Genomic DNA, 19,723 nt, shown 5'->3' with positions numbered 1-19,723 from the left:
ACTCGAAAATTTCTAGTGGCCACCTTTAAAAACTAGGTAAATTTAAATATCCATTTCACCCAGCATGTTGAAAATTATTATTATTTCTGTAATCAATTAAAATTTACCAATGACATAGTTTATACTTAAACAACAACAACAACAACAACAGTTTTTGTTATGAGTTTTCTAAATCCCATGTGTACTTCACTCCTCACCCATCTCAATTCAAGTTTGCCACATTTCAAATACTCCAGGAGCACAAGTGACTCCCGGCGACCTTACACACAGCCCTTCATCGAGTTTTGGTCCGAAGATCTGGGAAACGGATCTGGGAAACGGAGTCGGGAAAATTCGTGTGTTCATAAAAGATTCTTGGCATCCTCCTCTGGTGACTCTGGAGTCACGCGGCTTTCTGGAATTCGGGAGAAAAACCGAAGAGAAAGGCTGAGCACACGACTGACTCTCCAAGCAGCCAGGGCTCTATTTTTGGGAGTCGCTCCCCGCCCTTCCAAAGGGCAGGACCTTGGACCCAGGCTGGACTTGCAGGCCCGGTTGCCACGTGTCAGCCTCAGCGCCAGCCGGCATCCAGGCCAAGCTGGTCACGGCTCGGGCCGGGAAGGGCGTGGGGGACGCACCCGCGGCAGTGGGGACAGGCGATGGGGAGCGGTGCCACAGCGCCGCCCGCCGACTGCGCGGCGTTACTGCAGCGCCTGGCCCTCTCCGTTCCCGCGCGGCCAAGTTCACCGCTTGTCTGGGTAAGTCGGACTCCTCGGTTAATTCGGTGGATGGTTCCTGGAGATAGGGGTTGAAAACAAGCCCGCGAAACCTCACACCTCATTTCTGGAGTTGTGGACTGCAGTTCAGGCTGCAGTTTAAGCTTTTTTTCCCTTCTTTTCTTGTTTTTTTTTTCTTTTTCTTTTTGTGGTTTCCCTTTTCCCTGCTTTTGGTTGCATTCAAGCCTTTTCTAACCTGTAATCACGGTAGGGATACATAACATCAATTTCAGTAGGAATAATATTGTCAAAGTAAATTGCCAGGGATCACTTTGTCCGTTTTGGCATTTTTACTCGTGTATTTGAGTGTGTGTGTGTGTGTGTGTGTGTGTGTGTGTGTGTGTGTGTTTTCAGGTCTGATATTTGAAAAAGCACGTGGAGTACAAGACCCCTGGGAGGATTGAACTTGTGAGCCCTGGTTTACAAGGCCAGTGTTCTGACAACTGAGCTATGGAGCCCACTAGACCCTGGCCATTGTAGAATTCAAAAACGTTGAAAATAACATTGCTTTAGCTGGGAGGCAGTGAATGACCCCCGGCATTCATTATCCATTACAAAGGCTAGAAAATGCTAAAGACTAATTCTTACAACATGATGGTAAATGGGGGGAAAAAACACTCAAAATCTACGTTTGTGGTTACAACACATGAAATTGTACATATGTCATGCACACAGAGACTGGAAGGGAAAATAAAAAATGAAATCGTGTTCTAATCATAAGTTATGTTTATGCCTTTAAAAACCGGCTGATATTGTTTCTATGAAAAATGGTATGTCAAAAAAAGTTTGATATTTAAAGGGAGACTTATGGAGGGGGTGTCTTTCTCCCAGTGAATTACTGATCATGAATGAATAAGTGGATACAACTCATTTGTCGAGTTCTCATGTAACACTAGATGAACTGGATCGAATAAGGAAAGTTCTGTCCCTGCTCGTTTTTTTTTTTTTTTTAATGATTGGGATTGGGAACCATGCCTCATTCCCTTTTGTTTAATGAGCCATTTATTAAGGAACAAAGTTGTGGCCCCAGCACATCCATTCATAAGGAATGAGAGGAGAGTGAATATCATGCTCTCCCAGTATTCAGTGGATCCTTCCCTTATCTCCACCTATCTGCTGAGTCTCTCAGTGAGATCTTGCTGAGCTTAAAGCTGCACCACCCTTCTTATCAAGCTCTTTTTCACCCCAGAAGGCTTAACCTTCTTCCTACTAGGTAATGTGTTTATTATGTTTATGACTCTTCATTTAGCTCTCCTTGTCAGGTCTTTAAGGGTAGGGATTTTTTTATCTGTATTTCTAGCACCAAGAACAGTGTTTGGCACATAGTAGATGCTCCATAAATGTTGAATGAATGACATCTAGGATCATATTAATTTACTAAGACAGGAGAAATCAGGATGTGATTTGGGATATGTCTTCTCCCTCATTTCCACTCCCTCTGCTTCTTCTTCCCCATTGGAATTTTGCAACATCTTTAGCTTCTTTAGCTTGTCTGGATTTTCCTTTGTCCTCTTTCCCCTGACTTTGTTCTTGACATTTATTAAGGCTTTGCTCCCTTCTCTGTTTTAGGAACATACAGGGCCTTATTCTAGGCAGGATAAAGACCACACTCCCTAGTGTGACAGCTTTTCTAGATTAAATTGCAAGGGTTTGTTAATTACATCTTTTGTTGGTTGGGAATTGTGATTGGTGTGGCAAAGGTCAAACTGTCTTAAGTGAAAGCAATTGGTCACAGTCTCAGGAAGAAGGGGTGGGGGTTGGGATTTTGTTACAAGGCAGAGGCCTAATGAGAAACTGAGGCAGCGTGGAGGACCCCCTTCAAACTCAAATTCTTGCAATCATGCCAGAAAGATTTCAGACATGTTGCTCAGAGTAACAGGCATGAGTTTATTCAAAGGCTTGGGAAAGGGGAAAAAGGGCCTCAGGGGAGACTGGGTCCTCTCAGGGAGAAGAGGGATGGTACACCTCTGTTGTACTTCAGTTTTATTGGGTGGGTACAGAGTTCCAGGGAACTTTCCAGACAATTCCTCCCCAGGTCCACCTCTTGATTTCTCTCTTTCTCTCTCTCTTCTAGTTACAGATAGACATAATATCTTATGTGGTGCTGAGGATAGAACCCAGTGCTTCACATGTGCAAGGCAAGTGCTCTACCACTGAGCCACAACCTTAGCCCCTACCTCTTGACTTTTTTTTTTTTAATAATTTTTTAAAATATATTTTTTAGTTGTAGTTGGGCAAAATATCTTCATTTTATTTATTTTTATGTGGTGCTGAGGATCGAACCCAGTGCTTCGCATGTGCTAGACAAGCATTCTACCGCTGAGCCACAACCCAGCCCTACCTCTTGACTTTTGACTGACAGCAGGATAACATCAGGCTTTCAAGTGCCCATTACCATGACAACTCTAGGTCCCTTTGGCCCAGGTTGACTGGTTCTGATTGGAACCTCCGGTTCTTACAGATTTTATGGGTAGGGGGTATTAGTCTTATGTCCTTGAGTTCTGGGATCTGGCCTGTCACAAAAGTCCCGTTTTTCAGAGTGACTTGTGTTCTTTTCATTGGCATTTAGGGCCTGCATTTCTCCTGCACATACCAGGTAGTTTGCTGAGGAATGTAATATATCCTGTCTACTTAAGCCAGGTAGGACTGCAGGTAAATTGCTTTTTAAAAGAGAAAGCATGTGGGCCCTTATTATGGAATTATTTCCTTAACCTTGTGTTCCCACCACTCAAGTCTGTCTGTTCCCTAGCAGCTGTACCCAAGGCCTAGTGAATTTCATTCCAGAAGTTTCTGTTCAGCCCAATTCCCAAGGTCAGCAGGTACCCAAGTGGGTATGTGTGACAGACAGCTTAGTTCAGAAGTTCGGTTCTGGATGAGCCAAAGTCTGCTTAACAAGGTCTCCTGGCTCCAGTTTAAGTGTCCTGAACCAGTGCTATTCCACTTTGGTTTTTATCCATAACAGTAGAAAGGACATGGAAAATAGTTGAGTCCAAACCACTTCCCTTGGCTGTTTTCTGTGTTAAAGGATCTTTTTTTGCTTCCAGGTGAACATTTTCTTTGCTTCCTCATCTTCCCACACTGTCTCCTTTCTGTCAGCTGCCCCTGTTCACCTGGTGGAAGCTCCCACAGTCCCAAGGTGGGGCAAAAGCAGGACAGAGCCCATGATGATCCCCCTTTCTGCTTGGTGTTGGAAGCTCCAGCTCTCCCTTGAGAGCTGGAGGTCCTGAGTCCTCTCCTCCTGGGAGCAGATCATGACCAGCTAGTTCAAGGTCAGGCTCAAGGTCAGAGGATGTGAGAGTGTAAGGGCTGGAAGGGATCTTTGAGCTCATCTAGTGGCCTTCAGTTTGGAGACAAGGGAGCTACAACTCAGGAAGGGAAAGGACTGGTGTCACATTATGCACAAACTGGTAGCAGAAGCCACATCAATGACATGGCTTTCTGCACTTTTCTATGGGTTTTATCTTCTGAGAGTTGGTCAAAGAAAGTTAAAAAGCAAAAACAAAACAAAATAAACAAACAAACAAAAACCAAGGCCATTAACCACACACACACACACACACACACACACACACACACACACAAACAACAACCAAACAAAATCAGAGTCCATAAAAAACACTTTTTGGTTCCAGCTCATTTTTTGCTGTGCAATTGTCAGAGTTGGGGCTTCAGTGTGAGAGGGTCCTGGTTCCCAGATCAGCTCTGCCCCTTGCTGGTCCTGCAAGTTACCTAACATTTGAAGCTCTTGTTCTTCATCTGGGAGGTGGGTCTAAGAAAGTTTGCATGAGCAGAGTAATTGGGAACATGTGCAAGCCTGCGATGAACCGTACATTGGGCAAGTTTGTAGGAGCCATTTTTCTAATACATCAGATGATTATTAGCATTTTTTAAAGCATTAACATGTTTCTTTTTTAAAGAAATATTTTTATTAGTTGTTGATGGACCTTTATTTTATTTATTTATATGCAATGCTGAGACTCATATCCAGTACCTCACACATGCTAGGCAAGCACTCTACCACTGAGCCACAACCCCAGCTCCATAACATGTTGCTTAATTAAGATATGTATATACTTTAGGCATCATGTGGTTATTGCACACCGAATCGATTACTGTATAAGATGAACAAAACATTCATATGAAGAAATTAAAAAAATCGTGTGACTTCCTTTATTGTGATATTTCCTTTATTGCCATGATCTGGAACGGAATCTACAGTGTCCTGAGGTGTGTCTGTAAATATGATGCTGTTTGTGAAGAGATCAGAAGAGGGCTGGCCTTGCCTCCCTTTCCTGTTCTGCCTACCTGGACCTGTATGGTCAGGTCCATTTCCTGCCTTCCCAAACATACCCAGTCCTTCCACCTTTCTGTCCTCTCAGGAACCCTATAGCACTCACTCTTCTCTTTATCCCCTGGACAGACTGTCTCAGAAAACATGATAACCTAAAATGATCAAAACTCTCCCTTGACTCCAAACACTTGTCTGCACACATTGCTTCTGCCCCTTGCCTCCCCTTCTTTATACTCACCCCATCTACCTTCTGTTACCATTTGGATCTGGAAGGTCCCCCAAAGGCTCATGCATTGAGGCTGGTCCCTAAGGCAGCAGTGTCCAGAGGCTGGGCTTTTGGGAAGTGATTGGATCATAAGGGCTCTATCCTCATCAGTGGATTAATCCATTTGATGGATTCATAATTTGAATGGACTGCTCAGAGGTGGTGGCAACTGTAGGCGGGTGGAGGATGGTTGGAGGAACTAGGTCACTGGGGTTGTGCCCTTGGGAACTTTTATCTTGTCCCCGAACTCATCCTCTGCCTCTCTGTTGCTCTGTCTCCTTCTTGGTCTGTCTGTCCATCTCTCTCTCTCTCTCTCTCTCTCTCTCTCTCTCTCTCTCTCTCTCTCTCTCTCCTGCCTGGTTACCATAAGCTGAGCAGCTTTGCTCTCCCTCAGCCTCCCTGCCATGATGTTCTGCCTCACTTAGGCCCAGAACAATGGAGCCAGACAACCAAGGATCCAGACATTTGAAACCATGAGTCAAAATAAACATTTCCTCCTCTAGGTTGTTCTGGTCGAAGGAACAAAAAAAAAAACCTGATACACCTGCCCCGACAGGTGCACTGAAAAGATCCTCATTGGTCATTGGTCCAGGTCAAAGGTGACCTGGATAAAACCTTGGTGTGACACCACTGAGTACTCCCCTCTTCATCACCCCTCCTGCAGCCCTAGGCCTGCACTCCCCAGGGTCCAGCCCTCTCCCAGGAGCCTGATTCTCAACCTTCACGGTTTCACCCTCCACCAAGCAGAGGTCAGGCACACAGCACCTGGGGTGGCACCTGGCTTTCTTGCCAGTTTAGTGACAGTGTGGTGAGCCAAACCAGGTGTGGTCCTGCCCCTGCAGGGCTCATCGACTAGTGGGGGAATGGACATTCTTAAGAGAATTGGTGGAATCATGGAGACCAAAGCTGAGGAAGAGGAACAGTAAATCCAGATGGCTCACTTTTCTCCTTTTCAAAATGGGGGTGCCAGTGACGATAATGACAATAATACAATCGTGTGGGTATGTATCTGTGAAGGATAAATGAAATGGTGCATGTAAGTTCTTTCCCCATATCTGGGGAGTACTACATCCATGTCAATTACTTGCATTATTCGTTGAATCTGAGAGTGTTGTGTGCAGCTGTTGCAGGAGGTCAATTGCAGAAAGAGGGGTGGCAGGAGGTAAAGGGAAGGAGGAGGACCAGGGGACTTGGGTCTAGAGCTTCACGGGGTGTAACCAAAACTGCTCCCAGACACCTGTTGATTGAGACATTATCACCCTCCCCTGGGTGCTGATACAGGGGTCAGTGAGTCATGTTCAGAAAGGGGAGGTTCTCTCATGTCCCGAAAGTTCACGGATTAGAATGAAACTTATCAAAGTCAAACAGGCAAGTGTTCAACGGAGCCAAGAAGAAGATCATCTTTCAGTGGACGCAGCTGTTTCCTGTCATGTTCCCTGTTCTTTGCCAGCCTTTGGAATGGGTTTCTAACCCCCATGTTCCACAGTGACTGAGCTGGGCTCTGGGGCTTTTGGTGGTAGAATGAGATGTTGAAAATGGTTCACAGACAGGAGAGCTGTTGAGACAGTGAGGAAGGTCCAGGAAATTCTTCAAGACTTTTGGGACAGTCCTAAGAGACAGAGAAACTAGCCACCTCTCAAAACATCTCTTATGCCAAGCACTGTGGTGCACGCCTGTAATCCCAGATATTTCGAAGGCAGAGGCAGGAGGATCTCAAGTTCAAGGGCAGCCTCAGCTATTTAGTGAGGCCCTAAGCAACTTAGTTGAAACAGTGAACCCCTGTCTCAAAACAAAAACAAAACAAAACAAAACAACAACAACCAAAAACCAAAACCAAACAAAAAACACACAAAGGGCTGAGGATGTAGCTCAGTGGTAAAGTGCTCCTGGGTTCAATCTCCAGTGACAACAAATCAACCAACCAACAAAACCCCCATCTCTTTTGTGTCCTAAGAGCGCAATGGATGTAGGAGAAGAGATGGCCTCTAGTCCAAAGGGTGAGGACATCTAAGATAGAAACGTAGCCCTTGAGCACCTTACGGCTCATCTATCCCCATAGGCCTCAGTTCTGTCTGCACTTTAGGCTTACCTGGTGCTTAAAAAAAATGTCTTTGGGACCCCAGAAATTTTGGTCTAATTGCTTGGGGTAGGGCCTAAGCATTTCTTTTTAAAAGCTCCCCAAGTGATTTTATTTGCAGCCAGGGCTGAGACTCACTGGTCTAACAAAGCTTTTATCTTGTAAAGGAATGAGCAGAGGTTTTAAAAGTGTGACTAACTGAGCCATAATAAAGGCCATCCAGTCACATATTAGCCTCAGGGTCTGAACTCAAACCCATTACCTTAGGGCTCCTAACCCAGGGCTCCTCCATTAGCTTACAGTAGTTCCCCTTTAGTACCAACTCTTAGGATCAAATTTCTTACAGAAAATATCTACAGTATTTATGTCTTTAAGTCTAAATCTGAATCTATTATTAGCACACTGTAGCAGGTCTGTTGACAATTAAGACTGTTCCAGAATTCTCCTTCATCTGTGGTCTCAGAATCCGGAGGTGATGATGAACTCTGGCTTTGGAGTCAGGAAACCTAGTTTCCTATGGTACTTCTTCCACTACCAGCTCTGTGACCTTGGCCAAGTGACTTAACATGTTTCCTCTGATCATCCACAGACCAGTTTCTTGGTTGTGAAGATTAAATAAGATGAGGCTACCAAGGTTTTAGCACACAATCTGTGCCTTTTAGGGGACCAGATTTCTGGGGGCAATTCATATGTTTTAAATAGTAGTAAGAGTTCTTCCTCATTATCTTCTTCTTTCCTGTATGCTTGATTTCTAGATGTGCAGTTCTCAACCAGGGATGAGATTGCACTCCTGGAGAACAAGTGGCAATGTCTAAAGATATTTTGATTGTTTTAACAGGGTTGGGAGTGGGGACAGCCGTGGGTGCTCCTGGTTTCTGGATAGGTCAGGGATACTAACTAAACATTCACAGTCTCCCAGGCAACAAGCACTTATCTCACCCAATGGTGCCAAGGTCAAGAAGAAATCCTGGCTTAGATATTTGCAATGAGTTGGGAACACGAAGACCTCTTTGGTAATAGGATAATTCCACTGGTGAGGCAAGGAGCAATGACTTGAGGGAGCCGTGAGCAGCCCATCTCCAATCCCAGTTGCTCCAGAAGAAGGACTTTGCACCTCTTCCATCTGAGTGGCGGTGGCAGTCTGCAGATAATAATAACACTGGTATTTATGCCCCTTAGAGGTTCTGCCGGGATAATCTTGCACCCAAAGTTTAGAAACACTGGTCTCAACGGTTAAATAAAGACAAGGCGATTGCATCAGGTCCCATGGAGGCTGTCTCTTTCCCTGGCTGTGCTCTGGGCACCTGGAGTTTGCATTAGTCTGCCTCTCATGAGCTCATCATTTATAAATGACAGCCACCAAAGCAGGAAAGCATGAAACAGAGTTGGCAAGGGAAAAACGTACCCAGCTTTCTCGCTGTTGCCTTGAATTTTATTTTAAAAATAAGATGAACATAATACTGTTAGGGAAACTCTGTTACGTGACTAGAGAAGAATGTGTATTAAACTTCATGGGAACACAAAACATGTTGGTTCTTTGTTACCTCCGTTATTTCATTTGGCTGTTGTTGAGCGAGTGGTCACTAGGTGGCGCTAGGTCACCACACGAGAGGACGCTCCTGCCCTAGACCCAAGTTATTCATGTCTGTCTGGGGAGTGCAAACGCCCCACAGTGAAAAATAGAGTAACAGGAAAGATTCAGTTCTTAAAATAAGTCAGCAGCCCAGTGAGGCAAATAGGACCATGGTAGGTACATTTTCTTGCTTGAACTGATGGAAAAGGGCATTTACTGCCCATAGGCTTTGGGCTACAGATATCGAATGATGAAAATACATGAATTAAATGAAACCGTGCAGCAGGCCTGGCCTGAGAGCAAATGAGAACCAGCTGGGACTCAGTCCTAGGTCTGAGATATGGCTCTGACCATGATGTGTGCAGACTGAACGGCCCTGTCACCCAGGCACTGTGTTCACTGGCCTTTGGCTGCTGAGACGTGAGCTTGTGGCAGATTGTTGTGTTGATGGGAGTTTGTAACGTGGGGGCATTTTTTGGTGATCTGGTGGGGCTCTTCTCAGTTGTGAGAAGCTGATCACACACCTAAGAGGCAACATCACCTTTCCAAGCATCTACTTTTCATCAGTAGCATTGATCACTTTAAGGTGGCAACATGGGAATGGCCTGAGTCAATGAACACAGGGACAGGAGCATCTTCTGTGGGGATGGGTCTGGTCAGCTCACTCACTGGTGCCTTGGCCACGGCAGCCTCAGTGGGGGCTCTCTGACCCAACTGTGTGGGTTTTGGAATCACTGAACCCAATGCGAGTTCAGTCATATCTGGCCACTTTTCTCCATACTGTAGCCACTATTGTGAAGTCCTGGATGAAGGGTTGCTTTAGAGAGGGTGGGGAGGAATGGGGTGGAAGGGTGACACTGGAATCAAGAGTCCTGCATACCAACTCTACCAACTCTTCAAGCTCTGTGACCTTGGAAATCTCACTTCATCTTTCCTGTGTTCACACCTGTAAAATTTGGATAAGGTGGGCAGGAAAGTTGCACATGAGCTGCTCCAAAATGAGTCCACAGCTCTGGGAAATGGAGAAGGCTTGAAAATAAAGAGGACAGACAGTCATGCCTGACCTCAGAAGAGCTGTTGAACCCAAGGAGGGGTCTCAGGAGCAGAGATGGGCAAATGCCATTCTCAGTACTCTAATTCCTTTTACTTTTGTTTGTTTGTTTGTTTATGGCTTGCCTAACTTGAGCCCTATCCGTGCTTAATACTTTGTTACAACATATGGTCCTGCTCTTCAGTTTAGTGGCTTGGAATAATGTAATGATGGCTATCAGGGACGGAGCAGCAAGCATGGTACCAACACTCTGGGAACATTAGCAATCTGCGTTGGATGCTCAGAACCCTTGGTAAGGTAACTGTTATGACATTGGGAGACATGTGAGGACACAAAGGCAAATCACAGCCAGAAGTCCTAGCTTGGAAAGCGGTGTTTTTATCCTGAGTCTCACACATTCATCAGGTTAGAAATAGCTGGGGCTGGACTGGGTGTCTCACAGGACGCTCTCCTACTGGCCAGTTATGAACTTTGCCAACACATACAGGGCATGCAAGCCTGCAGGTCCAGCCCTGACTGAACCTCCAACTTTCCTCATTTGGTTTAGTAGAACAGACCAGAGCCCTAACCACTGGGTCACTCAACCAGGTCTTTGTGGACTAGTGACTGTTCAGGGCTGAACGCTCCCTTTTCTGTAGTGACAAAGGAGTGGGCCATCAATCTCCTGCGTCTTCCGAGGTCAAACCACTGGGATTCACATGGATCTTGAAACACCTCTGATTTCCAGCTTGTTGTCATCTTGCCATCTGATGATCCTTGTCCCAGTCCCTCCTAGAGTCACCACATATTGCCAAGAGCAAAGCTTCCTGGAACAGGGCCCCTGAGCTTTGGAATGTAAAGTACATTGGTCAACTTTGCTTATGTCTTAAGAGGTTGGTCCCTTGTCATGGGAAAGGGAACTAATATTTGTCAAGGGCACTCTATTTTCTAGGTACTTACTAGGTGCTTTCTATAGTTATCTCACTGCTATCACCCACCCTGTCAGGTAGCTGTAGTTAGCTCCGATTTAGCGACTTCTTCAAGGATGACTTTGTCTCTAGTCATGCAGCTTGTGTGCTTGGATTGTAAGCTCCCATCTGAGCTCTTCCTAGTTAGTACATCTCACTATTGTAGTTCACGCCTTAATCTACAGATAGTAGTCATTTGACTTTTTCCTGCAGACAATAAAAGTGTAGGTAATGAAAAGGAATTAAAGGAAGAATAGGCCATGATCCTTGTCCTCAGGGAATTACAACAGAGTGGAAGACCAGAAGCTGTGCAACCCAGAAGTGAGTTAATGAATGTCTTGAAGAAGGGTCACAATGTCCAGTAAGAAGAAATAACGTTGCCATAAGACTCCAGGTGAGGAAGGGAGAGCTGAGTAGTAAGTAGAGGCTCACAGAGAAGGTGGGAAACTGAGTTAGTTGTTGAAACATGAGTCAGATGTGCATGTGGACCGAGTCAGATTAGACAGGTTGCAATGGACACAGGCCCACGGGGTGACTTCCCAGAGCAGAGCAGTTGCACAAGGGCAATGGGGTGGAAGAGGGTGGGTGCTGGCGTGGAAGCCTTAGGCGTGGACTTAGACTTAGTTCAGACTTTGTCCTGGAGGAAATGGGGAACCTCCACCAATGAAGGGGAAAGTTGACTGTGACTTAATAAAAATGGAACTTTCAGAAACATTGAAGAGGAAACAAAAGGTCAAAAGGGTTGGGGAGAAGATAGACCACAGAGGAGGCAGGAAGGGAAATCTGATCATTCGCCCACTGCAGATGTCTCAAGGAAAAGGCTAAGAAACCTTGTACGATCTATAATTTCCCATCCTCAGCCTGTTGCTATGAGTCAAATATTATTGCTCCAAGTTAATAGATTGTTATGTGTCATTACTATCCTCTGTCCCCAAATCTGTTTTCTCTTCTTGGAAATGCTGCTAGGTTCAGTATTCCAGGTTCTTTTGCAGTTAGGTGTGGATGGATGTTGCTTCCAGGTTTGCTTATGAAATATTCTGGGCCATCTTCTCCTCTCTTCCCTTGTCTGCAGCTCCATGTTGAGGATCAACATGACTCTGGGGGATACTGGGGGCTTATCTTTCCACTGCCTCATTTTCTTGCTTCAGCAGTGATTCAGGCCTCTACTGTAGCAAGAGAGTGAAAGGACAGCAGGCAGCAGGGGACAGAGTCTGGACTCCAGGGGTCGTGACAGCCGACCTCCAGGGGAGCATTGGATTTTCTGCCTGGGCTGATTGACGGATCAGCTGTGCAACCTTGGATTGTACTCAGAGTGTTTGCAGAGGGGAATTAAGGAAAAATGCTGGTCCTCCTAATAATCTGCATGGGGAAGGGGGTCAGCCTGATTGTGTATGAACATTAAAGCACACTTATTATTATTATTATTATTATTATTATTAAACCCAGTGGTGCTCACCACAACTCCAGCCCTTTTAAAATTTTTTTTTCATTTTGAGACAGTGTCTTTCTAAATTGCTGAGGACCTGGCTAAATTGCTGAGGCTGACCTTGAATTTGAGATCTTCCTGCCTCAGTTTCCTGAGGTGCTGTGATTACAGGCATGTACACTGCACCTGGCTAAAGCATACATTTTGATCATATTTTATAGAGCAGAAGATTTGCAATAATTTGGTTGGGAGTGACGTGATGAGAATGAAAAAAATGGCAATAAAAATGATCAACATTATGAGATGAATAAATCACATTTACTGATTGATTCAAGATTTAAGACATCAAGATGATAGACCAGAGATAAGAGGTTAGGGATATATGGAAGAAGGAGTCCGGGAGAATGTTTCCTGTCCCTGTCTTCATCCACACTCCTCCTGTGGGCTGATTCCTTATCCTTCTCTTCAACCACGTGGTTTGCTTCTGCAATTATCTCTTGGCCACAGACTTGATGATGTCACTTCTGCTTTGGTGGTAAAACTTATAAAACCTTTGACTAGTCTATAAAAAAATGGGACAAAAGTACTTTCTGTAAACTCACACACACACATACACACACACACAAAATGTATATGTAATACTGTTATGTAGACCCCTACAAAAATGTAAATCTTCAAGCCCCTCATTCCAATAGGTGTAAAGTTCAAAGAATTTCCAGATTCTTGGTCCAGAGAATGATTTGGTCAATAACCTCTTTGGACCCTGTAGTCAATAAACCTGCTTCCTGAAAATTCCTCAGCTATCCAGCCTCTCCGTCCTACAACAAAAATACCTCCTACAATGTACACACTATGTAAATAGTTGTTATACTGGGCTGGGGTTGTGGCTCAGTGGTAGAATGCTTTCCTAGCACATGCGAGGCCCTGGGTTCAATCCTCAGTACCACATAAAAATAAATAAATAAAGGTATTGTGTCCAACTACAACTAAAATATAAATATTACAAAAAAATTAGGTGTTATACTGCCTTGTCTAGGAAATAATGATAAGAAAAAAAGTCTGTATGTGTTGTACATGTTTAGTAAAGAATCATTCTTTGCTTTTTCCCCAAATAGTTTTGATCTGTGGTTGGATCGGTCCATGCAGAAACCACAGAGACAGAAGACTGACTATATTGCATGTTTATTTATTTTTGCTCATTGTTTTTAGTTCCCCCCCCCCCAGGAGTGCAGGGACTTTTTCTTGCTTTCTTCTGCACTCTCTGCCCTTGGACTGGACCTGCACAGACTAGGTAGGAGCTCAGTCTGTACTTGAGGACAGAGACATGGCACCTGTGATTGGGAATGTGAATTGGGAGAGAAGCTGGTTGGGGAAATTGATAGCTAATCTAGTTTTAGGCCTGTTCAACTTCAGGACACCTGGCTGTAGGTGTCTAAGATGCTGCTGGAAATTGCAGCCTGTGGCCAGGAAGAGGCCCTAGAGATGATGTGTGTCCTCATCAAGGAATGAGTGAGCCCAGAGGGCTGAAGAGATCCGAGGAGGAAGTTTGAACTGGGGGGAAAAATGTGTGGATTAGGGTTGAGGAGCAATAGGCAATGAGGAGTTTCTTGTCCTGTGCATTGACCCAGAGGTTCAAGAAAGAAAGGCTGGATAGAGTTATAAATATTGTAAAAAAAAATGCCACCAACTTTGGCTATTACATCACTGGAGGATGCAGCGAGTTGAGATAGAAGCAACAATATTTTGGCAGATTCAAGCACTGGGACTGATGCAGACTAGTGTGACAGAGATTTGACAACTTAAGGCAGAGGATGGCAGTGTAAGAGGATAGCGGAATGACATAGGAAAGTGTTTTTGTTCCTCAAAGTTGGAGAACTCTGGGTATATGCCACATTATGTTCATTGGGGTTTCTGAAGATCCAACGTTCACAGACAAACAAAACTTAACAAGTCAATGTAACAAATTATTTATATCATTGAATAATATTTATATACTTGCATAAAGAAATTAGCCAAATTTTACACCACCACAGCTTAAAAATAATGTTTTACAGTAACACGAAGCTTCATGATTGATCGCAATCAAAGTCCATAACAAGCTGATGTCCTTCATGAACCTCAGACATACCCAACAACTTAGCTCCCACCTAGAGATTTTAGGAGCTCAAGGGTGAGATTATGTTTCAGTGGAACCTGAAAGATTGTATTCTGAGTGATGGGGCCCAGCAGGAATTTTCTTATTTGATTGAGAATGAGAAGGTGTTAAGGTAAAAACGCTCTCACTTAGAGACAAACTGATAGGTCAAATTAGTGTAGGAGATTTGATTTACTCATCCTGGGACTTATTCATTAATCAGATAGTCATCTTATCTGTTGAAGACCTATTGCAAACAAGGTCCATTGCAGGATATTGAGAAAATCCAAAGAAGAATAAAAGTAGGATCTCTATCCTCAGGAAAACCGGAAGATAGCTGATGTTTTTGTAGGTCCTTTGCTTTACAAATGCTTTCAGATATGTGACAGATCACATAGGGGCATTTTTTATTATTTTACTTCTTTCTTTTAAAATATTTTTTTAGTTGTAGGTGGATACAATACCTTTATTTTATTTGTTCATTTTTTTGTGTGGTGCTAGGGATCAAACCCAGTGCCTCATGCATACTAGGCAAACACTCTACCACTGAGCCACAACCCCAGGCTTATTATTTTACTTCTTATAGATAAAGTTAAGTGAACTGTCCAGAGTTGTCCAGGGACAGAACTGGTTCTGGTAAGTGTAGGAGAAATAACTTATGGAAGTTCAGAGAGAGGGAGAAAGAAAGTCAAAACCAGGACCAAGGGTTCTGAGCCCAGGTAAGGTGGATTTTGAAAGGCAGAGGGTTGTGTCTTCTACTAATGTGGTAGAGAGGCAGATATTGGGATAAATTGGGGGAAATGGGGATATTCACCAAGATCATGGTGAAGTGTGAGAAAGTTAGGAATTTTAGGGGGCAAGGAAGGTTTGATCTCAGTGCTCTGGGCAGTTGGGAAGGCCCTAGCAGGGTTGTGAGGAGGGTCTGGGAGCAGTTTAGTGCTGGGAAAGTCTTAGGAAACTTAGTAACTTCTGGAGCAGGGATGGGGGAACAGATGTTCAGGGCTGAGGATGGACACTGGGCCTTTCCCCTTTCCTCAATTATTAGATCTTATAGTGAAGGAATTGGGTTTTCCTCATTTTTCAAAAAACATTTCTGTGTTGTTTTGCATGATGCCTTGCATGTAATAGGTAGTTAGTATTTTCTTTTTTTTTGGTCAAGGGGATTGAATTGATGGTTTCCTGTCTGCCTTTTTAAAAACAGGCTCTGCTAAGAGGATCAGGGAGCTGCTTTCTCCTAGTTTTCATCCAAAGTTTTCCTTTATTTATCTCATACTTTTTTTTTATTGACTTCACACTCTATATGAGAGATTAAGCTGTGGAAACCATAAAGATGAGTCAGACACTGATTCTGTCCTCAGGGAGCTTTAAGCTCTGATTTGAATTAAATTTTAAAAAATGCTATAAAAGAGGAAAAATGAAATGCTCCATGCATTGAGGCAGTAGGGACTATGTCTACAGAGGATAACCAGGAAGGCTTTGGGGAGGAGGCGGCTTTGCCTTGGAAGAATTTGAGGTTGGCTATGCAGACACAATCTAGATGCTCTTAGTAGATAGTTATTGAATGAATTGATGAAAGTTGAATAGATTAGGGTTAGGGAGTATGATGTCATCTAGTAAGGTGACCAGAAAGGACAAAAGTCTAGATAATTATAATAAATGGATAACACTGTGTACCAAGCTATTTTCCAACGTACGTGTGTGTGTGTGTGTGTGTGTGTGTGTGTGTATACATTTAAACCTCATGACAGCACTATGACACAGCCCAGGATTTCCCAGTTTACACATGAAGAAACAGAGGCTCAGAGAGGATAAATGACCTGTTCAAAGTTTTACAGTGTGTAAGTGGTGAGCTGAGATTTGACCACAGCCTGTCTTGCTGGAAGACCGAATGCCAGGCAAAGATATAGGATCCTTCATATCCTTAATTAGCTGGGGTCACACACACCTGAGCACACAGGCCCTCACCTCTGTTTTCATCTTCTTGTCATGTGTACCCTCTCTTGGCTCCCACTTCCCATTCCTATATTCACCTTCTCCTTCCTGAGGTTGGAGATGATATCTGGAGTCAGCAAGTGGCACCAGGAATCTCATGAAGAATCCCCAGGGGAAGCACAGGTTATTTCTCAAGTGTAGATTCAGGTCGTGAGTGGTAATCACAACTGCCTACAGCACCTGGTCTTATTTTAATGGTGCCCCTTCCTCGAGTTCTGCAGTTTGGTTTTGTAGACTAGACAGATGCAGGCAGGTGAGCTATCTATGCCAAAATAATTAGGATAGAGATGAGCCCTGCAACATCCGGGAACTGGGATCAGGTTTTTCCACTCTGTGGGTCTGTGTTAATAAGAGTCAGCACAATGGTGAAGTGCTTCATTGCCCTCCTGCAGGTCAGAACCTGGGGTGCTGGAGGGGCAGGGACAACACTGAGGTTCGCTTCCCACAACATCATATTCTCTCACCCAAAATGTGAGGTCAATAGATAAGATGGAAATGAACAAAGGAAAACTTAAGACAGAAGTCAGGAGAAAGTGTGTCTGGGGATTTGTGTCTGGGGAGACAAGGGGCCGGGGGTGGGGATCCCACATATTTCGATATATATTTAAAAGCGTATGTTGAACCCATTTAAAGTTATGATGGTTTTCTCACAACTAAGATGATGTTGGGTGTTGCTGCTTGATTTGGTTGGTTTTATGGATGAACTTTAACAATGACGTTAATGTGGGAACCAATCACACAGCAGGAACAGGGCCAGATGTTGGAGAGATGACCATGCTTGAGGGCTGGCCCCTGCCTCAGAAGAGATAGATATACCAGTGAATGGCTCATTGCCATGTGCCTGAGAACACTGTGTAGTATAGAACACTGGGGAACACAGATGGGAGGGCTGTGGCTGCCACGTGATCCTACCCCAAGGGTCCCACTTTAGGCTGAGCAGGTGGCTGTGGACTGTGCATTGGACTATCACTATATGTGTGTGTGTCGGGGGGTGGTGGTGGTGGAGGCAGACTATTTCAGGTGTCCTAGCTCCTGAGTACCTACCTGACCCGACCCCCCCGCTGGTGAATGGTGATCTTTCTGGGACTCTTCACTCTGACTGCACTCTATCTACTGTGGACTCACCTCAATTATCTGCCTTTTCTGTGGGCAGAAGTCAGCGACCCTCTGTTGGAAGGTTCCCTGAGAAACTTAACAGAAGCGTTCCATAGTGAGGCTCATCCTTGGGACTGTGGTTGCAGGGAAGCTTTGGGAGACTGTGCAGTACCTCAGAGCCCAACCCTCCAGCTCAGCCTGGCTGCCCGTCAGAACCACCTGGGAGCTCTGAGAAGGTGCTCACTTGCTGGAGTCCTTCACTGGCTGGACAGAACCAGCATCTGGGGCATGGGTGGGGCCTGAGCATCCTTTATATTTTGAGTGCTCCCCAGGGGCTTCTAATGGCCGTCAGGGTGAGAAGAGGCTCCTGGTGGGAAAGAGGCTCTCCAACCTTATTTGTGCTTTGGTACCTGATGGGGGATCATTGCTGAAAGTGTCTCACACTGATTTGCCAGGGAGTTTCCTGAATCCCCTCTTGAGGTTTTAGTCTCTGGTTGGGAGAGCTTTGGCTGGGATATGGCTTATGCCATTCGTCTCCTTTTATGTTTTGGTGAATTCGAAAGCTTGTTGCAAAGATGAAGTAACTTCTTGACTATAAGCCAGGGCAAAAAGAAAACATAGCTTCTTACCTGTAAAGCAGGATTGTACCAAAAGAAAAAGATGTGGGATTAATTAATGTAAGCATTAACCATTTATTAAGTGCTTACTTTCCCCCCCATATCCTCACCTACACTTATTATTTGTGTTCTTGATGATTGCCATTCTGACTGGAATAAGTGGAAATCTCAATGTAGTTTTGATTTGCATTTTTCTAGTTGCTAGAGATATTGAACATTTTTTTTCATGTATTTAGGGACCATTTGTATTTCTTCTTTAGAAAAGTATGTTCAGTTCTTGTCCTGATCTTAAACTTTTGAAAAGGCATTTGACCTTTACATAACTTAGCTTTCTCCTCTGCAAAACAGGGATAAGAGATATACCTGGTTCACTGGGTTGTTGTGAGGATGAAATTTGCAAATTACACAGAATATATAAAAATAATATAAATCATGTGGAATAGTATACGGTAAATAGGAAGCCCTTGATAAATGACACATTATCTTACAAGATTGCAATAGGAGCATTTCTATAGTTTTCAAGTCCAGTGATATTTGGCTAATGGGAAGCTTCTATTTACAGAGCTGGTGTGGAGATAAGATTCTACATGAGGTTTCTCAGTGTGTCTTATCCCAGGCTGGGGTGGATATTACTAAGGTAAAATCTGGAGGGAGCTCTAGGGAGCCGTGAAGAAGTGGGAGTGGGAGTAGATGGGGATTTTGAAACCCAACCTTGCTAACATTAACCCTTCTTTTCAAGGTTCCTTTTCTCCAGTTCGTCCACCTCTCCAAGTTCACATTCTCGTGCTTCGTATCTGACTTAGCGGCAGGATTAAGTGTGCTGCTGGATTCAGGGACCGTGATGGTGCAGGTGAGCCATCTGACATTCTTATCTGCATGAGGGGATAAACTGTCCTTGAGTCTAATCCGCAAACTAAAGTGAAAAGCTATTCGGCAGAACTCCAGGCAGGACTTTATTATTGGACGAAAGTGAGTATAGTGTCTCTTCATACCCGATAGATAGTTTTGGAAGGACTGATGTGCATATTAATTCCTTGCTTCTACAAATGCAAATCCTCTTGCAGCAATATTGACTGGTTCACAACAGGCTAGGATCCATAATTGATGAATAGAAGTGATGATCATAAAATTCATTTTGGGGGGCTAAACTGTAGCCTTGGGGAGCCCAAGCCCTTTTCTGGTGGTAGCTTGCTCTCTGGCTCAACTGTTCTGATTCTCTCTTCCTTTCTTTGCCAACTGACAACTGAAGTCTTCAGCCTGCTTTCTTAACAGGGGTCGGCAAAGTTAATAAGGTACCTGGAAATTTCTCTGCAGCTACAAATTGGCCCAGAAATCCCTGGTTAGTGTAAATTTGAAAGTGGTGCATAAAATCAGACCCAGAAACAAAAAAAAGTGTTTAACAATTCAACCGACTATATTTGTTTTTGTCTTTAGTTCTCCTACCCCCACCAGGGAGGCAAGTGCTGGGAAATTTCACAGGCAGAAGAGTAGCAAAATCTG

At 44.2% G+C, this 19,723-nt stretch overlaps 1 protein-coding gene across 1 annotated transcript; it reads left to right on the top strand.

Annotated features, from left to right (window-relative positions):
• The first annotated feature begins 156 nt into the window (after positions 1-156).
• On the top strand, positions 157-19,073 carry LOC144367024 (uncharacterized). Its single transcript, XM_078022206.1, has 2 exons — positions 157-737; positions 18,963-19,073. The coding sequence occupies exons 1-2, from the start codon at positions 160-162 to the stop codon at positions 19,024-19,026; spliced, it is 642 nt and encodes a 213-aa protein (XP_077878332.1). The 5' UTR covers positions 157-159; the 3' UTR covers positions 19,027-19,073.
• Positions 19,074-19,723: the final 650 nt, after the last annotated feature.

Source organism: Ictidomys tridecemlineatus, chromosome 10 (genome assembly GCF_052094955.1).
Source record: "Ictidomys tridecemlineatus isolate mIctTri1 chromosome 10, mIctTri1.hap1, whole genome shotgun sequence".
Classification (NCBI taxonomy): Eukaryota; Metazoa; Chordata; class Mammalia; order Rodentia; family Sciuridae; genus Ictidomys; species Ictidomys tridecemlineatus.
The sequence above is the reverse complement of the archived record's forward strand: the minus strand, read 5'-3'. Positions and strand labels throughout refer to the sequence as shown.